The following is a 21,589-nucleotide window of genomic DNA, read 5'->3' on the forward strand; positions in this document are numbered from 1 at the left end:
CTGAATTAATGAATACCTGTGGACTTAAGTTCTACCGCGCTTATTCGGTAGCGCCCCGGGGGTCAGATCCCAAGTCCAATTCAGGGCCAGGTAGAGGTCAGGCTCCCTCCCTCCGTCCGTTCCCCACTTCCCTCCCCCCATAACCAAGTCTGAACTGGTGCCTGCATAGTGATTAGCTGCGGTGGTCTCCCTGCCGGAGAACCTGCTCTAACGATCTGGGACAGGCATCTGCCCTTAACAGAGCTACGGCTGCGTCGGAACCGAACCCCGAGAGCGCCAGGCATTGCCTCACAGCAGATCCAAACAGTTAATCTTTGAAGACGCGGGTGGACCAAAGAAAGCCGGAACCCTCGGATAGCTACGCTGTCCTTTGTAAAACCTGTCCCCCTCTTCCTCCCACAGTATGTCGTTGCTAGAGCAACTGTGGACGTCACCAACCTGACAGCGGAAGTAGGACAAAAAGAGTACACGTCTTCAACCCTGGGACAGATCCATTGCGCAGGCGCTTTAGTCTTCTCTGGCCGTAGCGCTCGTCTGTAGATGTACTCTGCGTCTGCGCATTAGTTGTTTCGCGCCCTGGCCTGCGTATACGCCTGCGCAAAGGCCAAATCGGGTGGGAGCTGGGCTACAGCGGTGCGCAGGCGCCAAGGCTACATCCGGCCTGGTCGTTATTTCGCCAGGAGTTTGGGAATCGCAGGCCGCAGGACCGATTGTGTAGTCATGTCGGCGTCGGTAGTGTCGGTCATCTCGCGGTTCTTGGAAGAGTACTTGAGCTCCACTCCTCAGCGTCTGAAGTTGCTTGACGCGTACCTCCTGTACATACTGCTGACCGGGGCGCTGCAATTCGGTTATTGTCTCCTCGTGGGGACCTTCCCCTTCAACTCTTTTCTCTCGGGCTTCATCTCTTGTGTGGGGAGCTTCATCCTAGCGGGTAATGATTCTATACGTAATCGCAGTATAACAATGTGTTTTCTGTGGTGCGCTGCTTTTATTCCCACAGCACTATCTTTCATATCAGATCACCGCCTCGTGAAGTTATGAGGAGCCTGCATTGCCCTCTTTTGTGAGTGGGGAAATTGAGGCTCAGAAAGGTTGCCACAAGTCTAATACCAAACAGCCGCCTAGGAGATGGAATTCTGGAGAAACCCCCTTCATACTGCTGCTCAACTTGGTGATCCACTTCACTTCATATTGGTCCAGGAAAACTCCATTTTAACTTTCACTTAGCTTTAACATACCTTTAAAGTTGGTAGACCTTTAAAATGGGAAACCCAACTCTGAAGCATCTCTGTCACCTCGGCCTAATCACTGCTAACGGCTAGTGAAACGGTTCAGTGAACAGTGTGAGAAATATATAGGTGGTTTGCTTGTTGAATCAACCTTTACTTGACTTTGGCTTTTAGCTGCCCTTACTTGTTTCTTTTTTTTTTAAGATTTTATTTATTTATTTGCCACAGAGAGAGAGCCAAGCAGGGGAGTGGCAGGCAGAGGGAGAGGGAAAAGCAGGCTCCCTGCTGAGCTGGATGTGGGGTTTGATCCCAGGACCCTAGGATCATGACCTGAGCTGAAGGCAGATGCTGAACTGACTGAGCCACCCAGGCAACCCTCCTACTCATTTCTTGTGGATGAAGCTGTTACTTCATTGTCCTGAACTCACATAGCTCTATTTTAGCAGTATTATTCCGAATCCCAGCATTTGATACCTTGTAGACTGCCATATTTAACAAGAGCTTACTGTCCCATAAATTTTTTCCAAAATCTGAACTTTCTGGTCCAGTAGGAACTCAAGTGAATGCTAAGTTCAGGCCTGGCCATGAGAGTTAGCCAGTCCACTTTATAGGTGGCCACAAGATGGGCTTGTCCAGTCAGTGGTATTGCCTTCTCTCAGACCTTGAGAACATGCCAGAACTCATTTTTTTTTTCCAGTGTGATTGTTACCAGTCAGACCATCAATTGTATTTTGAGTCTAATACAAGATACTAGCTTTGGGGGTGCATCAGGTTTATGTTTCTTGTCCTCAGTGAGTTTACAGTCTAGTTGGGGCACAGACAAAATACAGCATTAGAATCATTTATAGTGCTTCTCTCCTTATAGATGTATGGAATTCTTTTTACACAAACGCTGGTTCAGACTCATACCAGGGTTACTCTACCTTCTCTTTCAGAACTTAAAATAAGCCTAAGGACTTAATGACATGTGCACTAGCCTGGTCTGGAGTTGTAGAGTTAATAGCCTGTTAACTGGATATTTCATTATGATCTTTGAGTTTTGTCCTAGATGACCAAGACTCGGTTCTCTGTGGCAGCATCCTGGCTATCAGGAGTTCAGATGTTACCACCGTCATATACACCAGATAAGCTACCCTTTTTGTTCCAGTTTCCTGACCTCCTACCCTGCCCCCCCACATCTCCACTGCTCCCTCCACCCCCCCAATCTGGACTGTTGGTGACTAAGAATTTTATTATCCAGACTGGAGAAGGAATTTTGAGAACCTCTGGTGACTTTTGTTTGATGATTTTGTCTTCCAGGTCTGCGAGAGTAGGAATGGGGTGGGGCCTAAGTTGATTGAAAAGAAAATTTCTTGCTGAAGTCACCCTGGCTTCATAAGCCTCTTAAGGTTAAGAATGCCTCCTCAGGGCTACATGAAAGAGTGTGATTTACTGAAGAGTGGGTATAGACTACAGTTGTAGATTATTAGTGTGATAAAACCAGAAGATTTTTTTGAACAGAATTTTTTCTTATGCCAAGTCCTGCTTTTGAGCCTCTTGTAGCTAAAGATGAGTTGGCAGACTCCCTTTCCTCCTCCCCAGTCTTTGAAGAGAATGTCTAGTGAAAGGGCACAATAATAGTGGAGTCAGTATGGGGGACTGATTTCCAAAGCTGTTAGATAACAGGTAATTGGGTCAGAGAAATGAAAGTCGCTTCAGGAGAAGGAAGGATTCATGACGATTCATAGTTACCGTGAAAAGGTATCATTTGCATTTCTTTCGACAGCATTGCCCTTAACTAGATCCTAACTTTTGTGCCATTTGTTAGCCTAGATCCTCAACAGGAGATGTTTTAATGGGAAATTTGAAATTTGGAGTTTATCCTTCGTTGTGATTATCGGGAAGGGAAGACTTGTACCTATTTACTGTGCTGGGTTTCTCATTTTCTGGGGTTTGTTTCCTGTTGGAAGAGAAGGGAGGAGGCCTGTTTAGCTGGAGAATGGGAATTGTAGGAGATAACGATGAAGGTTTAGGTAGTGCTGGATGCTAGAGCTTTGACAGGGCCAGGCCAAGGATTTTATTCTGTAGGTAATAGGAAAGCATCTAAGGGTTTTATTTTATTTTTAAATTTAATTTTATTTACTTTTAAAAGTTTATTTATTTAGTTAAGCAATCTCTACACCCAACGTGGGGCTCGAACTCACAACCCTGAGACCAAAAGTTGCATGCTCTTTGGACTGAGCCAGCCATGCGCCTACCCCACCCACCTTTTTTTTTTTTTTAATTTGAGTAAGGGAGAGACTTAGAATTGTGTTAGCCGACACTAGATGAATTGGAGGGAAAAGTTATTTAGTTTGGTTTCCTGATTTCTTTTTGGCAGTCTATTTTCTTCCATTCCTTCTGCATGTGTTAATTAAGCATATGCTCTTTGAAAAATGATCAGTATATTTTTAACCAATATAGAATGCTATCACACTTTTTTAAAGATTTTATTTATTTATTTATTTGAGAGAGCGAGAATGAGAGGGAGAGAGAGCAGATGAGAGGGGGGAGGGTCAGAGGGAGAAGCAGACTCCCCGCCGAGCAGGGAGCCCCATGCGGGACTCGATCCCGAGACTTCAGGATCATGACCTGAGCCGAAGGCAGTCGCTTAACCAACTGAACCACCCAGGCGCCCTAACACCAGGTTTTTTTAAAAGTATGATAGCAGGGTGCCTGGTTGGCTCAGTTGGTTAAGCGACTGCCTTCGGCCCAGGTCATGATCCTGAAGTCTCGGGATCGAGTCCCGCATCGGGCTCCCTGCTCGGCGGGGAGTCTGCTTCTCCCTCTGACCCTCTTCCCTCTCGTGCTTTCTATCTCTCATTCTCTCGCTCTCTCAAACAAATAAATAAAATCTTTAAAAAAATAAAAATAAAAAAATAAAAAAACCTGGTGTTATTTGGTCTCAGTGGAAATGATCTGTTTGCTTCTATTCCCTTATGGCTGGGAGACTTACCCATGGTTTTAAGAAGGAGCCAGAGATAGAAAATTGCCATTGAGAAATCTTTTTTTTTTGGATCAACAGTGTAAAGTATAGTAAGCTTTAAAAGACAAATTTCAGATTTCCTTAGCAGCTGACTGTTTATCTTATGGTTAGATATCTCTAGCTGAGGACATCTGTCCCTTTGTTAGAGTATCATTCCCATGTTGGCAGCCCTTCTAGTTTCCTTTTTTGCCTAAGTGAAATCCCTTCTGCTCATTCAGAGTGCTATTTAGGAGCGGTAAGTGGAAAACATGGAAGACTTTTTAAAATAAGTCTTTGGTCTTGAAATCAGTTAAGTCATTTTTACAACTTTCATCTATTTTATTCTCTATGAAACAATTTTGGATTTTTAAAAAAGATTATTTATTTGAGAGAGAGAGCATGTGTGCTTGAGGGGAGGGGAGGGGAGGGGCAGAGGGAGAGAGAGAATCTCGAGCAGACTCCCTGTTGAGCAGGGAGCCAGATGTGGGGCTGGATCTTACCATCCTGAAATCATGACCTGAGCTGAAATAAAGAGTTGGATGCTTAATCAACTGAGCCACCCAGGCTTTTTGGATTTAAAAAAAAAAAGTTTTGTTTCTTCCAGTTTACAAATCCAAAAGCAGTTTGATTTTGAAAGGCAAGGACACCTAGTCCAGAGTATTTTCTATCTCATGGGAGCTATTGGGCCATGTGGGCTGGGGTCCAGCATTTCTTTGGGGCATTATCTGTCAGATTTGTGGGCCCTAGTATTATCTACCATAATTGCTCTCCAAGAGATTGGAGGTTTACTAACCTTGTGCCTGAGAGTCCTGTTTCTAAATCTTTCATTTCTAAATCTTTCATAGCTGTTGCTAGTTCTCCATCCTCAGTGACTCGGGCTCTCAGTACCTTTTATCTAGACCACTGTAATCTTCCCCACTAGTCTCCCAGGCTTGATTTGACTTGCAAATGTGATCATGCCATTCCCCGTGGAAATACCATTCTTGTGTTTCCCAGTGAAAAGTTAAAAATCTTTTTTGTGGCACCAGGCTCTTTCATGATCTGGTCCCATCCATATATCCAGCTTCATCTCTTACCTGGGCTTCCTCTGTACTTTATACCCCCGCATTACTGAGTTACTTGGTATTCTCTGAAGATGCTGTGATGTCTCAAGCTATTTTACCTTAGCTTGACTGCTTGGGAAATTCCTTCACTTCTTAGACAGCTCAGCTCAAGTGCTGCTTCCCTTTGGAACCCTTCCCTGACTCTTCCAGCAGATTTGGGCCTTTTTTTCTGTATTTCTATTTCACCTGTCTGTGGGGGGAGAAGGAGGTATGGAGGAAGGGTGGAAGAGAGGGAAGTGATATTGTGCTGTATTTGTTTGTGTCTCTCTCTTCTGGAAGGTGAGCCCCTTGAGGATAGGGGCTGTCTTTTCATCTCTGCATCAACACTGCTTAACACTGTATATGTTAAATTGTGAGTGCACCTATAATAAGTAAAGGAATACTAAGCAATTATGTGCCAGATTCTCTGCCAAGGTACTGAGGATGAGCTGTGAGACACCCAGACATGGTCTCTGCTGTCCCTGAGTTTATAACCTAGTGGACATACAGACAGATAATTGGATATAGTGCTGTGATGGAGAAGTCTTGGTGAAAATAGGAACACAATGGGCACTCAGCTTTGCCCAGTGGTCCTATAATACTTCCCTAATATGTTTGCTTTTCCAAAATATGCATCATAACTTCTCTCTTACTTTTCCGTATTTCCTATTTTCCTTTGTTCTCAGTTGATGATCTGTTTTATTTATTTTTACTAAAAAGGTAGACAGGAATCCTTTCATCTGCCCAGCGAGGGATCATAGCAGCTCATCTGCACCTGTACCCCTTACTCGTTGACTGACTTCCCATGATAATGGTCGATGTGTCCCTTTCCTGTCCAATGCCAACTCCTTCACTTGGGCAGAGAGCCGTTGTTTTCTTGCTCCCTCAGGGACTGTCAACCTCTGCAATCATCTTTCCGTTCTGCATTATTAATATCTCTCTGCTGGATCATTCCCATCATATAAGCATGCTCTGATATTGTCCAAATAAAAAAAATGTTTATTTGGCCTGAGATATCCCTCTGGCTACCATTCTGTTTCTTCCCAATCATCAGAGAATGCCATAAAAGAATAGTCTAGTCGCTCTTTTTGCTTTCTCACTTTCCATTCATTCCTCACCCCACTGTTGTGGTGGTCTATCTTCACTACTGTGGCTAAACTACTCTTGCCATCTTGCCAAATCTAATGGCCATCTCCCTCACCTTGCCTAAATGCACAGTGGCATTTAGCATTTAATATAGTTGGTTGCTGTCTTCTGTGTGAAGGACTTTCTTCTTGAGGCTTTTATAGCACTACACTCTCCTGGGTGTTCCTTCTCACCTCATTGGTTTTTCCTTCCTACTCTTTGTGCTATGTGCTTCTCAGTCTGAGGACATGGTGCTTGACTCCTTCTGTTCTCTAATTCCTTTCCATAGATGAATTTAAGTAATGTCTATATAACTACAGTTTACCACATTTATGCTTTTAGTTCTGACCCATTCCCTGCATTCCAAGTTAGTAAATCCAGTTGCCCACTTGACAACTTCACTTGATGTCTGATATGAAACTCCAGATTGAGGGGCACCTGGGTGGCTCAGTCGTTGAGTGTCTACCTTTGGCTCAGGTCATGGTCCCAGGGTCCTGGGATTGAGCCCCGCATTGGGTTCCCTGCTCAGCAGGAGGCCTGCTTCTCCCTCTCTCACTCCCCCTGCTTGTGTTGACTGTCTCACTGTGTCTCTGTCAAATAAATAAAAAACCTTTAAAAAAAAAAAAGAAACTCCAAGTTGAACCTTTTTGCCCAGCCATCTGCCTCTTTACCAGTCAGTACATTGGTTGAAGCCAAAACTTTAGGAGGTTGCCTTGATCCCTTATTTCTGTTATTTCCCACATCCATTTCATCAGCAAGCCCTGTCTTCTCCAGAATATAGCCTGTATCTCTTCACTTCTGTGCATTTTTACTACCATTACCTGACTCTTCAGGTCCTATGCAGTTCCTCTTCCTGCTTAACTCCATAAACCACTCTCTGCTGCAGTTCTAGCAACCTTAACAATTATAAATCAGATTATTTTACTCATCTGCTCAAAACTCTGAATTGCTCTGCTGCACTTAGAACTACATCCAGACTCTTTCCTGAAGTTTAACAGGTTTTGGCCCTTGTCTCCCTCTTGCCCTTAATCACTGTAGTGTAGTTAGTCTGACCTGTTAAACCTAGAACGGTGCCAAGATTATTCTTGGTACCTGAAATGCTCTGCCCCCAGATCTTTGCACGGTTGGCTCCTATCTTTCAAATTTTGGTCTTAAGTAGCACCTCTTAGAGAGATCTCCTGCGACTACCAAATAAAAATATCTTCCCAGTCACTACTTACTACCTTTTATTTTCTTCATAGCCCATATCACTACGTGGTATTTCCTTGTTTATTTGCTTGCTTATATGTTTCTCTCTACTAAAGTGTAAGTTTCTTGGGAGCCAGACTCTTGTTCTGTGCCATGTTCCCAGCACCTGGGACAATGCATGGCACTTAATAGATGTTCAGTAAATATATTGCTGGATGAATGAACATTTAAGGAGATAGATTAAATTAGAACTGCTTAAATGAAGCAAGCTCCCTTAGGAGGTAGTAAATTTCTTTCCATCTTTGGAAGTGTTTAGGGAGAGAATGAAGGATCATTTGTGGAGGAGCTTTTCAACAGACTTTCTTTGCCATTTTTGTATCCCTTTGCATCTGAGGGATAGGACACCCCTGTCAGTAACACAGGCTCTGGAAGGTTTGTAATTCTCCACCTGGGGAAGGCTTGTCAGATTCTGGACGCGGTGAGTATACTTTGGAAAACTTCCCAGGTGATCATGCAGCCTCCCCCAGTATGCCCACCCCCACCTCCTCTTGGGCGTTATGAATCAAAATGGGTGTTGGTCTTTATAACTTGAAGGTCTTTTCCATCTCCATAGGGCTCTTTTATTCTTATGTTATTAAAATAAGCTGGGTGACTGTGACCACGGTAACCATACACATCAGTTCATTACCTTATTCACCCTCATGGGGAGCTTCTCTTTTGTCCCTCATATTTCCTGAAACACTACTCTGTCTCTACCCTCCATCTCAATAGCCACTGTTAATAGTTTGGTGTCTCTTTCTCCAAATTTTTCCTAGGTTTCAACTAAAAGAAATGAGAAAATAATGATAGCTATTTTTTTCTTAAGAGAAATATGGAATGGAATAATTTTTTGGCTTTTTTTTTCACTAATATATCTTGGATATTTTTACTGTCAGCATGTAGAGATTTATCTCTTTTTTTTGAATAATTGTATGGGATTTCATTGCATGTCTAGTGTAATTTATTGAAATAATCCCCTTGATGACATTTGGACTGTTTTCACTTTTTTTTTCAACTTTATGAACATGCTGTTAGAAATTCTTTGTTCTGTAAGATAAATTCCTTATTCAAAAAGTAAAAACATTTTAAATATTAATGGATATTGCCAGCTCTCCCAAATGGATGAACCAGGCTGTACTCCACAGCAGGATTTTAATTGGTTGCCCTTGCTTCAGTCAATGTCCTTCATATTTTGAAGGGTCCAGGTGTTTGAAAAGATCAGTGGTGTTTCCACAGTGTTTACATGCTTAAGCATAATGAAAACTGTTGCCGTGGTGATGGCCTCTGGAGAGCTAGTTGGTAGTTTTCTGATCTTTGGGTTAGATGTCAGTTCAGTTTTCTTTCTTGATTGGTGATGGAATGGATGCTAGCCTGAAGCGAATTTGGGTTTTCTTAAGTAGCGTAATTATTTAACACAGGCATAAAGATATTTTGGGAACGTGTACTCTTGGAGCTTCCTTTTCTTGTCAGATGGTAACCGTGGCTAATGTATCAGGTTGGCATCTTCAAGGATGTAGAATATGGCAGGAGAAAGTTCTCTGTCAAGGTTATATAGTTTAGGTCTCTTGCATTTTTTGAGAGGAGCAGCTGCTAGAACTTTAAGATCACGGCTTATAATTATGAGGTCCTCATAGATTAGCATCTTTTATTTTATACTGTGTGCTATCCAATATTACACACATTTTATTAAGAAAATAATTCACAGTTTTACAACACTGTGTCATTCAGCCCAGCTTTGTTACTTTGCTCTTGCCTCACCTCATCCCAATTGAGGTATAATTATAAACCTAAATTGGGAGATGAGAGTTCTGAAGATATTTTGGTTATATGTATCTTTTTCTGAGTAAGCTTTTGGTTTTTAGCTTGAGAAGTCATATTTTTTTCTTTTAACTTTAACAAGAGCATAAAACATAAGTGTATAATCATGAATTCCTAAATTTGCCTATCTAGCCAGCACACAGAGCAAGCTACAGAACGTTCCCAGCACCCTAGAGACCTCCTCCTTGTACTTTTCTAGTCATTCCTCCTCCCGTGAAAGATAAAAACCACTATCCTGGCCTATATTCCATAGATTGGTTGGCCTCGTGTTAAGCTTTATATAAATGGAATCATACAGCATGTTTTTTTGTGTCTGAGTTGTGTTGTTTAACATTATATTTGTGGAATGCATCCATATTGTGAAGTTCGTTTTTACTGCTAAATAGTATTTTATTGTGTGCATATGCCATAATTTACCCATTTTACTGTTGAAAGACATTTAGAATGTTTCTAGTTTGGGGCTATCATGGGTATCAGTCCTTTGGATGCACTTATGTATCATTTCTGTTAGAATTATTGGGACATAAGGTATGGGTGTGTTCATTAGCAGTCATATTTGTTTTATATTTCTTGATAATCGTTTTCATGTTTTGCTTCTTGTGCAGTTTGCCTCAGGATACAGATCAACCCACAGAACAAAGCGGATTTCCAAGGCATCTCCCCAGAGCGAGCCTTTGCTGATTTTCTCTTTGCCAGCACCATCCTGCACCTTGTTGTAATGAACTTCGTTGGCTGAATTAGTCCCATTTATTTAATTGGGGAGTAGGAAACTAGAAGAATGTAAGTACTGATCATATCCCTTGTCCCATAATGTTGATTTTGGGAATAGAAATTGAGTGTGGCTGGTTTTGATTATGGTTACCAAGGTTCCCATATTGCTGATAAGACACTTGCAGAATTTTCTATAAGAATGCAAAGTATGCATTAATATCATCATGATTCATCAGTGCTGCCTCTGTTGGTCATTGCCTTCCCTTTTCACTGTTTTGCAAATCATTAAGATAACAGAAAATAAGTTTGCCTCTAGCTAATACATTAATTTCTACATCAATAACTCCATGAAAACAACTAAGATCTTGGAAGAGACATAAATTGTAGCTTCTGCCTGTAGATTTGCTCTGTAATTTTTTTTCTGATTTTGATCTCAGATAACTTTAAATGCGGGGCCATTGTCCCCCCTAGTACCTAGTCTAGTGCTTATACCTGGTAGGTATCCAGTATATGCTGAATGAATGACTATGGCCATTTACTAATAATTTGTGTGCTGAAGTGGAAATAAATGGAGATATTGGATTAGCTTGGGAGAAGACTTTAAAATCTATGATGAGATGTCATTTGGTTCATTTGCCATTTTCCCTTTATTCACAGTAGAGCTCCTTATTTTCTAAATAAACTTATGTAGAATCTCAGTACATAAAACAGCAATGGTGCCGGAGTTGTTCTGATTGACAGAGTTGAGAAGCCCTCTCTGCTTGGTCTCTCTTTCAGGGGTGATATGCCCTTCCCTGTATCCCTCCCTTCCAAGCAGAATCCTAAATCTCTAAGAAGTACATGAGTGTTTTCAAAACTGTATGTCGATGCTGTTATTTTGTATATGAGAAAACGGGGGCCTTTCGTGGCCACACAGCTAAGTGGTTTCAAAGTAGTGCCTTAGCCAGTGGTGTTCTTGGCCTAGTGCTCATGCAGTAGCCCACCTAGCTTACTGATGAATGAATGTGCTCTTTTCTGTGCCTTTCCACTACAAAATTTAGTGTTGTTGCTGTTGGGTGGCAGACAAAAAAAGAACTTAGGAAATGTTATCTTTTTTGGGGGAAGAATTTCCCTTAATGGACCTCTTTCTGTCACTACTTAGAAATTTATCATTTTTGTACTAATCAGCAATATAATGCATGAATTAGCAACCATGTACAAAGTGTATGCAATAATGTGACAAGGGCTGTACATCAGTTTTGGCATAAATGAATCTGTTAACTGACAATGTTCTATGAATTCTTTCCATTATTGATAATAGCCTCAAAAACAGTTCTGTTAATTCAGGTAAGGTTTCATTTTTGGTAGTGGTAAGTTGATAGAAATGGTTTATTTCAGCGAAAAAGTTTGAGAAGTACTTCTTTCTACTATTCTTTAATTTTTTTAAATTTATTTATTTGACAGGGAGAGCACAAGCAGGGGGAGCAGCAGAGGGAGAGGGAGAAGCAGGCTGCCCACTGTTCAGGGAACCCAGTATGGGGCTTGATCCCAGGACTCTGGGATCATGACCTGAGCTGAAAGCAGACACTTAACCGACTGAGCCACCCAGGTGTCCCTCTTTCTACCTTCTGAGTTGGTGTAAATATTGAGAACTCACTTGGAAACTGTTTTAAAAGTGTTTTGGCACACTATACATAGAGCTGAGTTATATACAATTTAGCTCTTTGGACACCTGGTCAGGACTTGAGTTGTCCCCTGTCCCTCCCCTTACCACACCTTCTTTGTGCCTGTCAGTGCCTTATTACCGGGATAGTAGGAGAGAAGGTGTATAAACACAGTAGTTAAAATTCAGCACAGTTATGGGGTGCCTGGGTGGCTCAGTCATTAAGCGTCTGCCTTAGGCTCAGGTCATGATCCCAGGGTCCTGGGATCGAGTCCCGCATCGGGCTCCCTGCTTAGCGGGAACCCTGCTTCTCCCTCTCCCACTCCCCCTGCTTGTGTTCCTGCTCTCGCTGTCTCTGTCTCTGTCAAATAAATAAATAATAAAAAAAAAATTCACAGTTAAAGCCACACCAAAGATCCGAACACAGTGCTGTGGGAGTCCAGAGAAGGGAGCTATGTGCCATTTGGGAGCGGAAGCAGCAAAGTATCTGAGAATGGTAACTTCTTGACCAAAGCTAGAAAACCAAACCACTGATGTTGTCCTTACACTTGGTAAACCTCATGAATCACTCATGGGTTCTCTGATAGTAACCGTGCTGGAAAGGTCCTGAGTCTTCTGACTGCCTTACTTTAGACTACTAAAATTATTTTTTCTAGATGAGTCATGTGTATGCTTAGGAAGGGAACAGAGCAAACAATTCAAGGATGTTCTGTAGGCTCAGGGAGATACCAAATCATGGAAAATGATTTCCTAGGGCTGTCGTGATTGGTGGAGGACTCTGCTGCTTAGTATTTCAAAATTATGACAAAAACAGACAAAAAGGCAGGCTCGGCAGGAACTGCATACTGCAGACCATATTAACAACTATGGCCACCTGTTCAGCTGGGAATTATGGGCCCAAGGTACGGCAAAATCCTCCAATGACAGATTACAGTGTTAAATCATTCTATAGACCGTGTGCTCATTGAAAAATCCTCTTCTCTGGGACCCTGCCCAAAAGGTTTTTCACAGAGATCTTTCATTTGACATAGGTTATACTGTCCTGCTTTTAATTTTTAAACATACATCTATTTGCCCTTCTTATGTGCTTCTAACTCAGCTCTATGTATAGTATGCCAAAACACTTTTAAAATAGTTTCCAAGTGAGTTCTCAATATTTATACCAACTTAGAAGGTAGAACAAAACAGATTGAACATTCTCCATATCTGCCAAGTACATTGAGGGTTGGGTGTAAAAAGAATAAACATCTATAATGTACTGCTCTTGCATGAATTGGGGGATGACATTTATAACCAGCAGCTACTCTGAAAAAGGCAGATCAAAAGAAAATGGCATTGAGTTAAAAATATACATTTATTCAAGGAGAAGTAAATAAATTAACAGATAGTGGGAGCTCACCATGGGTCCGGCTTTAAATGCTTCTTGTTCTGTGTCTTTATTTTCAAAATAACCTCATGAGGATAGGTTTGCTAATTCCATTTATAGGTAAGAAATCCAGTCTGACTTCAGAAAAATTTTTTTATACCCTATTTTTGCTTAAGTTAGTTTACTATAAAGTATTTGACAGTTGCAGTGTTGAAATGTGTTTAAAAAGTTAGTTATCACTATTCTCCCCTTATTTTCCTTCTTTGCTCTTATTATGATAGTTTAAAAAATATGGAAAAGTACAGAGAATAATGTAACCAACCGCTAGGAGGAATTAAGATTTTGAACAGATTAGAGGCTCCTGGGTGGCTCAGTTGGTTAAGCTCAGGGTCCTGGGATCAAGCCCTGCCTCAGGCTCCCCGCTCAGCGGGAAGTCTGCTTCTCCCTTTCCCTTTGCCCCTCCTTCCTGCTCCTGCTTGCACTTTCTCTCTCTCTCCCCCAAATAAATAAATCTTAAAAAAAAAAAAATATTTTGAACACATTAGACATTGTAGATTGAGCTAAAGTTCCCTTTGAATCCTCTCTAGTCCCCTTTCCTTCCTTCTGCTGTAAGACCTGAGCTTCATGACAGTTTCTTTCAGCCAGGACTAATGTGAAACCTAGGTCTGTTAACATAGCTTTTTCCAACCTTCAGCCTTTGTGGTCTCTTGAAAACACATCCTATGGTATAAGAGCCACTCAGTTGGCAGCACTGGTTTATATAGGTGGCTGTCCCAGGGGCCAAGAATCAACTCATATTTATTTTTTTATTTTTGTTTTTATTTTTTAAATGATAACTTACTTTGAGATCACTTTATTTTTAAGCCATCTCCACACCCAACATGGGGCTCGAACTCATGACCCTGGGATCAGGAGTTGAATGTTCTACCCACTGAGCCAGCCAGGTGCCCCACTCATGGTATTTTTTTAGATTATCATAAAAATAAAAATGCTCCTCGTGAACTTCGGAGTTGTCTTGATGACGTACATGGTCCCTGGATCTGAGGGAGAGTGAACCAGGCAGAAAGGGACAAGCCTGAGCTTGGAAATATGCTCAGCCTAGAGGGAGGTTGTTTGCCAAATGCTCCAATGCTCGTGTTAAAATTTTGTTAGTGTTGCTTTGTTTTTATAATGGAGGCCATTCTCCCGCAGATCTTTAAAAAGTCATAGTGTTTAATCCTGGCTGGAACAAGGGCACTGACAGGGCTGGGCCGAACAGAACTCTGACAAGCAGTGCTATTTACAAACAATTGCTGTTGACTTTTCGAATTTATCAGTAAAGTACAATAATCCCCTCTTATCTGTGGGGGAAACATTCCAAGACCCCCAGTGGATGTAGTACTGAACCCTGCAATACTAGTGTTTTTCATATATACATATATGACCTATGATAAAGTTCAGTTTGTCGGGCACAGGAAGAGATTAACAACAGTAACTACCAACAAAATAGAACAATTGTAATAATATACTGGAATTAAAGTTTTGTGAATGTGTGATCAGAATCTCTTACTGTCCTGTGTCCACCCGTCTTGTGATGATGTGAGATGAGAAAATGCCTACATGATGAGATAAAGCGAGGGGAATGATGGAGGCACTGTGACCTAGCGTTTGGCTACGTTGACCCGACAGTATGTCAGAAGGTGGGTCATCTGCTTCTCCTGTGATTGACTGCAGTAACTTTAACTATGAATACGAGGGTACTAGTGTGTAGTGTCCTAGAAAATTACCTCTGGAAGGGAATCTAAGTATTATTCTTTAGGCTCTCCTGCCATCTAGTGGGGTTGTACATTTCAAATGCTGAGAATGTACTACAAAGCAAAAGGAAAGAGTTGTGGGGGGAAACCACTGATAGCTTTGTGATAAAATCTAGTTTCTTTCTAGTCACATGAGGGCAGCAGAGGTCCAAGTGGGCTTAGATGCTGGGTGGGGGTTGCTTTACATTCTGACCAGAGGTGGGCAGTGTGGAGTTAAGGCACAAAAGGTGATGCAATCCTAAAGTGGTTTAGGGATTTTGTTACCCAGGGAAGACCTCAAGTGCATGGAGACCCACAGATTTTCCCTTTTTTCTTTTTCTTATCTTGTCAGTTCGAGAGCTCCTTTTTTTAGTTCATTCTAGGCCCGTTTTTGCTCCCAGCAGGACCTCCACTGGTAGTAATCTTTAATTTTTTGTTTCGGGGGAGCTGTTTAGTTTTTATTCCACTTTCTCTTTGACATTTCATCTTATATTGAATTAGATCTAGCCACCAAGTAAGTTCCCAGAAAGGGAACTATTTTAAGTTTGAGGAACGTATTTTGAGCTAAGCACATAGTATGATCTTTTTTTTCCCAACCCCCTTTTCCTCCAGTTGGAGAGGGAGACGAATTCTTTAGCCATTATTCTTAAAACCCTGAATCTGCTTATTTTATTTACTAAAAAGCCACTAATTAATGGCTCATTAGTGATTGAGCTCTATTTTGTATTTGGTCTGTTTAAAGCTACCCATAAAAAAAAATATATCAAGTATTGTTGTGTTTATGAAGTTCATTGCTGCCCTAATTCCTTGCGTTATTTCTCCGTCCTTGCAGCTTGGATGATTCCTTCTCCGTGTCATCCCTGCCCCCAAGTTGTATAGGATTCTCTTCTGGGGCCCACTGTGTATACCCCGAATGGTGCACTTACCCAATAGTTATGAAACTGTTCATTTGCTTTCCTGTCTCTCCCACTGAACTCTTGAATTCCCTGAAGGCGTAGCACAAGGCTGACAGTCACTGTGCATGTTTGTTGAATGAGTGTATGAATAAATAATTTCAACTCTAAGAAAATGCTATAAAAATATCTAAATCATTAGTTATATGGATGCTAAGACATGGGAAATGCTGTGGAAGAAAGAAGCCAAGGAAAAAATTCGTATGAAGGGCTATAGGGTGGGGTGTAAGCATGAGACTAGAAGTTGGAGGACCTGCATTGTAGACTTTGCTCTGTTAACTAGTTGATTGGACTTAGAAGCTTGTTTCTGAGGCCCAGTTTCCCTGGGAAACGAGGGAATTGGCCTGGATATTCATCAGTCTCTTACAGCTGCTACAGCCTGTGATTATTAGAATTCATGATAGTTCTCATTGTATTTCAGGAGATTCGTGCCATTTGTGTGGATCATCAGTTGAACTGCTTTTTTTTTTTCATCAGTTGTTGCTTTTTATCCATATTACCAGATTTCCATCATCCATTCACAGGAGGTGGAAAGTCAGTGTGGCTGTATATAACAAAATGCACAATATGTAAGACCTTTTACAAAATTAGATAACATTTATAAAATGTTTTATAGTTATCACATTACTAGGCTTGTGAGACTCACATACACTCCTGGAAACGTTAACTCATGTGATCCTCGTGGTCCACTGTATAATGGAGGTAGTTGAATAGTAGTATTCCCATTTTACACATGAGGTGATTAACCCTTGGTGAAGGGGTGCCTGGGTGGTGCAGTCGGTTAAGTGTCAACTCTTGGTTTCGGCTCAGGTCCTGATCTCCGGGTTGTGGGATTGAGCCCCGCTTTGGGTTCCACGCTCAGTGTGGAGTAGGTTAAAGTTTCTCTCTCCCTCTCCTGCCCTTCCCTGCCTTGCTTGCGTGCTCTCTCTCTCTAAAATAAATAAATAAATCTTAAAAAACCCCACAAAACCTTGGTGAAATTTACATTTATTTGTTTAAAGATTTTATTTGTTTATTTGACAGAGAGAGAGTGTACAAGCAGGGGGAGCGGGAGTGGGAGAGGGAGAAGCAGGCTCCCTGCTGATTAGGGAGCCCAGTGTGGGGCTCGATCCCAGGACCCTGGGATCATGACCTGAGCCGAAGGCAGATGCTTAACCTACTGAGCCACCCAGGTGCCCCTGAAATTTACATTTTTAAAAAAGTAAAAGTAAAATCTATACCCAATGTGAGGCTCGAACTCATGACCCCAGGGTCAAGAGTCCCATGCTTCACCGACTGAGCCAGACAGGCTTCCCAACCCTAGTGAAATTTAGATTAACTTGTCCAGGCTTTAGAGCTAATAAGTGACCGAGTGGGAACTTGATAACAGACATTTTGACTCTAAACTTTTATATTCCTTCTCCTTTATTACATTCAGAGACTTATGGATGATGAATATCTACATCTTTTTGTTAAAAGGTTTTCGTTAAAAATATTAAACTTATCTTTTCTCAATGGGAAAAACTTAGGAGAGATGATAAGAAAAGATGAAGGTAGGCTGTCTAAAATGTTTCTGTGGGGCACCTGGCTGGCTCAGTTGGAAGAGTGTGCAGCTCTTGATCTCAGGGTCATGAATTCGAGCCCCACATTAGGTATAGAGATTACATACATACATACATACATACATTCGTAAATTAAAAAAAAAAAGGTGTGTCTGCAAAGTCGGTCATCTTGGGTTCAGAAGACATGCAAGAGAATGCAGATCAGGAGACCTGACTTTATCCAGAGAGGATGATGTTAGGCTCAGTGCTCTCCAGTAGAACTCTGCAATGTGGAAGTGTTCTGAGTCTGCACCATCCAGTATGGTAGCTACTAGTCACGTGGTTTTGTTTGTTTTGTTTATAAAAAGATTTTATTTTTAAGTAATCTCTACATTCAGCATGGGGCTTGAATTTACAACCCTAAGATCAAGAGTTGCGTGCTCAAAAAAAAAAAAAGTCAAGTACTCTACCAATTGAGGCACTGAATTTTTAATTTTATTAAATTTTAACTAAGTTTAAATAGCCACGTATGGCTGGTGGCTTCTGTGTTAGGCAGCACAGCTTTGGACAGATCTGTTAAACTATCAGGTTATCGCTTCCTCATCTATAAAAAGAGAGGATCAGCCCAGTTGATCTGAAAAGCTCCTGCCATCTTTAGAAACACATGATTTGCGCCTTCTGAAATTGTGATTCAGATTGAGCTTGGAACCTAGAATTTCTTTTTTTTTTTTTTTTGAAGATTTTATTTATTTATTTGACAGAGACGGTAAGAGCAGGAACACAAGCAGGGGGTGTGGGGGAGGGAGAAGCAGGCTTCCCGCTGAGCAGGGAGCCCGATGTGGGACTCGATCCCAGGACCCTGGGATCATGACCTGAGCTGAAGGCAGACGCTTAACGACTGAGCCACCCAGGTTGCCCGGAACCTAGAATTTCTGCAGAATGGTCTTGATTCACGTTTTCTCTAATTTTATCGTTAATTGGGTGACCAGGATATCCAGGATGAAACGGATTTGAAGGAAAATCAGTATTTGAGTGTATCCGCCCAGTGCTGGTGTCTGAATAGAGACATTGCTGGAGAATACAGATCCCAAATAGAAATGACCCTGCCTGGGGGCGCCTGGGTGGCTCAGTCGTTAAGTGTCTGCCTTCGGCTCAGGTCATGATCCCAGGGTCCTGGGATCGAGTCCCACATCGGGCTCCCCGCTCAGCGGAAGGCCTGCTTCTCCCTCTTCCACTCCGCCTGCTTCTGTTCCTGCTCTCGCTGTGTCTCTCTCTGTCAAAAAAAAAAAAAAAAAAAAATGACCCTGCCTGGCATTATCTTTTGTATCTATACAGAGAATAATTATTTTTAACTTTGTGTTGTGCCTGACTTTCTTTTAATATGATTAGAACAGACTGATCAGGTGGCATGGTCTTTTCTGCATGGGTGAAATAGACTGACGAAGTCATGTGAACTTTTCTCAGTAGGTTCTTCCATTTTGCATGTCTCGATCTCATGGGAAGCAGTTTTATTAGTTACCTGAAATTTTTATCCCCTGGTTAGCAGTTGAAGCATTCTTCTGAGCTGTTGAATAGTCCAATTTTGTTGAGTTAACATTGCAAAGAATCCTAGATCCTCTGCTTTTAGAATAGAATCTGGTAAATGTACTTTTGTCTCAAAAGAAGGGAGCACATCTTTGTTAAGTAGAATTTTCTGAAAACCACCATCAAAGAGACTTAATCTCATGAGTCATTTTTGCCTTCTAAATGGATCAGCCCCAGTATCTTAGATTTGTTTAACTGTTTTAATACCAGAGAAGCTCAAAACTTGACTTTTGTACTAAACTAGGATTTCTTTTATAATTCTGTGTCAAGGCTCCTCACTGAAATCACCCTATGCTCTAGTCTGCTCTCACCTTGGCCATTAGAACTGATGCATTCATAGTTCATAGTCTGTAGCCAGAGAGTTTGCTTTAAGAGATTTGATGGAGTAGGGCTCCTGGCTGGCTCAGTCCATGGAGTATGCAACTCTTGATCTCTGGGTTGAGTTTGAGCTGAGCCCCATGTTGGGTGTAGAGATTACTTAATTAAAAAAACAACAACAACACAATCTTAAAAAATTTTGATGGAGTGAATAGGTGAGTTTTAATAGATCTGTTTGTTCTTAGTTGGCACTGTGAATGCTTTTTGTTCCCTGTTTTTTGCTCTTCTTTTTCTCACAATTCTACTGATGTAGGAATGTTTCTACAGTTTTATATCATGTCTCTAAGTACCATTGTTGGTGAAATAAAAGCACTCTGGCTAGAAGCCTAATAAGATCTTTCCTTTAAGCTCTGATGCTAGAATCTCCAGGTCACCAGAACCAGTACACAAATAAGGTGGTGCCTTGTAACCTGCCAGGGTAGCCCACCTCTTCTGAAAGGTAGTGTTTTCCAGTCTTTTTCAAGTCATGACACCCAGAGAAGATTGCAGTATTTTAATGGCACACTGCAGGAAAAATGGCTGCTGATGGCTAGAAATACTGGAGCCCCTAAGGCTAAGGGTCACTTTCTGGCCGCACCCATCTTGCAGGGTACTAGGCGGGCAGCTCTTGTGGAGGGACTGAAAAGGAAGCCTGAGTTTGCTGGGGAGGGCTCTGTCTCACACTGTACAGATCGCAATCTTGTGCGGCCTGCAGCAACGTGGCTGCTTCTCCTGGAGTTATCCTCCACCTTCTTGCCAAAAATAACGTATCGTTCAATTAAAATGAAATTATTTCTTCTATTTTGGTCCTTCGTTAAATCCGAGATTGGTAATTTTTCTCTACTTTTTTTCTCTTGAATTCTTCCTTTTACCCCCTATTCTCCAACTGAAATTTAGTGCTTTGTATGCTTTCTCCATCCAGAAAAGCCCTTTAGGCTAAGTTGCAACACCCTCACCTCCCAAGAGTTTGTGAGCTGGAGAGGTCAGAGTGACTTGTAGAAAGTCGTGCACCTTATTTATTTATTTATTTATTTTGGAAGATTTTATGTATTTATTTGACAGAGACACAGCGAGAGAAGGAACACAAGCAGAGGGGGTGGGAGAGGGAGAAGCAGGCTTTCCGCCGAGCAGGGAACCCGATCCCAGGACCCTGGGATCATGACCTGAGCCCAAGGCAGCTGCTTAACGACTGAGCCACCCAGGTGCCCCAGTCGTGCACCTTATTAACTGCAGAGCTGGAGTTAGAACCCACGCCTACAACTCCTAGTAAGTTTTGCCTTGGTGTGCTTGGGATTCAGATTGGAACATTCATTTTTATGGATACGTTTTTAAAGTGTTCTGTGAAAAATATTTGCTTTAATCTGGTTGTTCTAGCTGGCTTAAATACTGTTTGGAATTTGGGAACCCCATAATTATCTTTGTGGGTTCAGAATTTAGACTGAAGGATTTGGGGCCCTGTCTTGTAGTATCGTTTAAGACATTTTTCAAAAACCTTGAGTGTCTCTCTTACCTTTCTGCTTCTTTCTTTTAGGTTCACTTTTTGATTCCTTCTGGATGAGAGCCTTTGAGATGGCAACTTGGACACTTGGATTTTCTTCAGATTTATAGTTACCGATTCTGATTTGGAATGTAGGTGGAGAGCCCAGAGAAGCTCCCTTGTTTCTGTGTTAGAGCAGCTTTGTAATGAGCATTTATTACTGTGACCTCTGCTCCCATTAAGTGTAACCTCTTTGCCTTCCAAATTAAAATACTCCATGACACTCCTTCCTGTGCCTCTGGCTCTTTTTTTTTTTTTTTTTAATTTCTTTATTGGTATTAAAATCCTTCTTTCCCTTCGGTCCTCCGCAAAGCTCTTTAGGAGCTGATAACTTGCAACTTTGAATCTACTTCCATGTTTTCATTAAGTGTATCTGAAGTTAATGACAAAAGGCAGGGAAATGACAGTCCTTTGTCTTTTCCCTGAGGCTGGTTAATCCTTCACTCCTTACAGGTGGTTCTGTGCTTATGACACAATGCATTCCTGGAACTGCATCATTAAGCACTTTGTTAGAAATTGAACTGAGCAGGTGCTTGCACATTTACATCTGTTTCAACTTGCTTTTGTGGTGAAAAGTGAAATATGTAATATGCAGTGTCCGCTGAGTGCAAAAAGTGACGGTTGTGTATATGTTTGTTGATAGGAAACGGTCCTCTCCAAACCACTTGCACAAATATTCTCTC

The 21,589-nt window shown here is 41.6% G+C and overlaps 1 protein-coding gene across 1 annotated transcript; it reads left to right on the forward strand.

Annotated features, from left to right (window-relative positions):
* The first annotated feature begins 619 nt into the window (after positions 1-619).
* On the forward strand, positions 620-21,132 carry DAD1 (defender against cell death 1). The gene is made up of 3 exons (XM_028114845.2): positions 620-931; positions 10,070-10,244; positions 20,901-21,132. The coding sequence occupies exons 1-2, from the start codon at positions 721-723 to the stop codon at positions 10,198-10,200; spliced, it is 342 nt and encodes a 113-aa protein (XP_027970646.2). The 5' UTR covers positions 620-720; the 3' UTR covers positions 10,201-10,244; positions 20,901-21,132.
* The last annotated feature ends 457 nt before the right edge of the window (positions 21,133-21,589 follow it).

The sequence above is a fragment of the Eumetopias jubatus genome, unplaced genomic scaffold (assembly GCF_037043125.1).
Source record: "Eumetopias jubatus isolate StellerSeaLion01/CBP00866 unplaced genomic scaffold, mEumJub1_p1.0 scaffold_7, whole genome shotgun sequence".
Classification (NCBI taxonomy): Eukaryota; Metazoa; Chordata; class Mammalia; order Carnivora; family Otariidae; genus Eumetopias; species Eumetopias jubatus.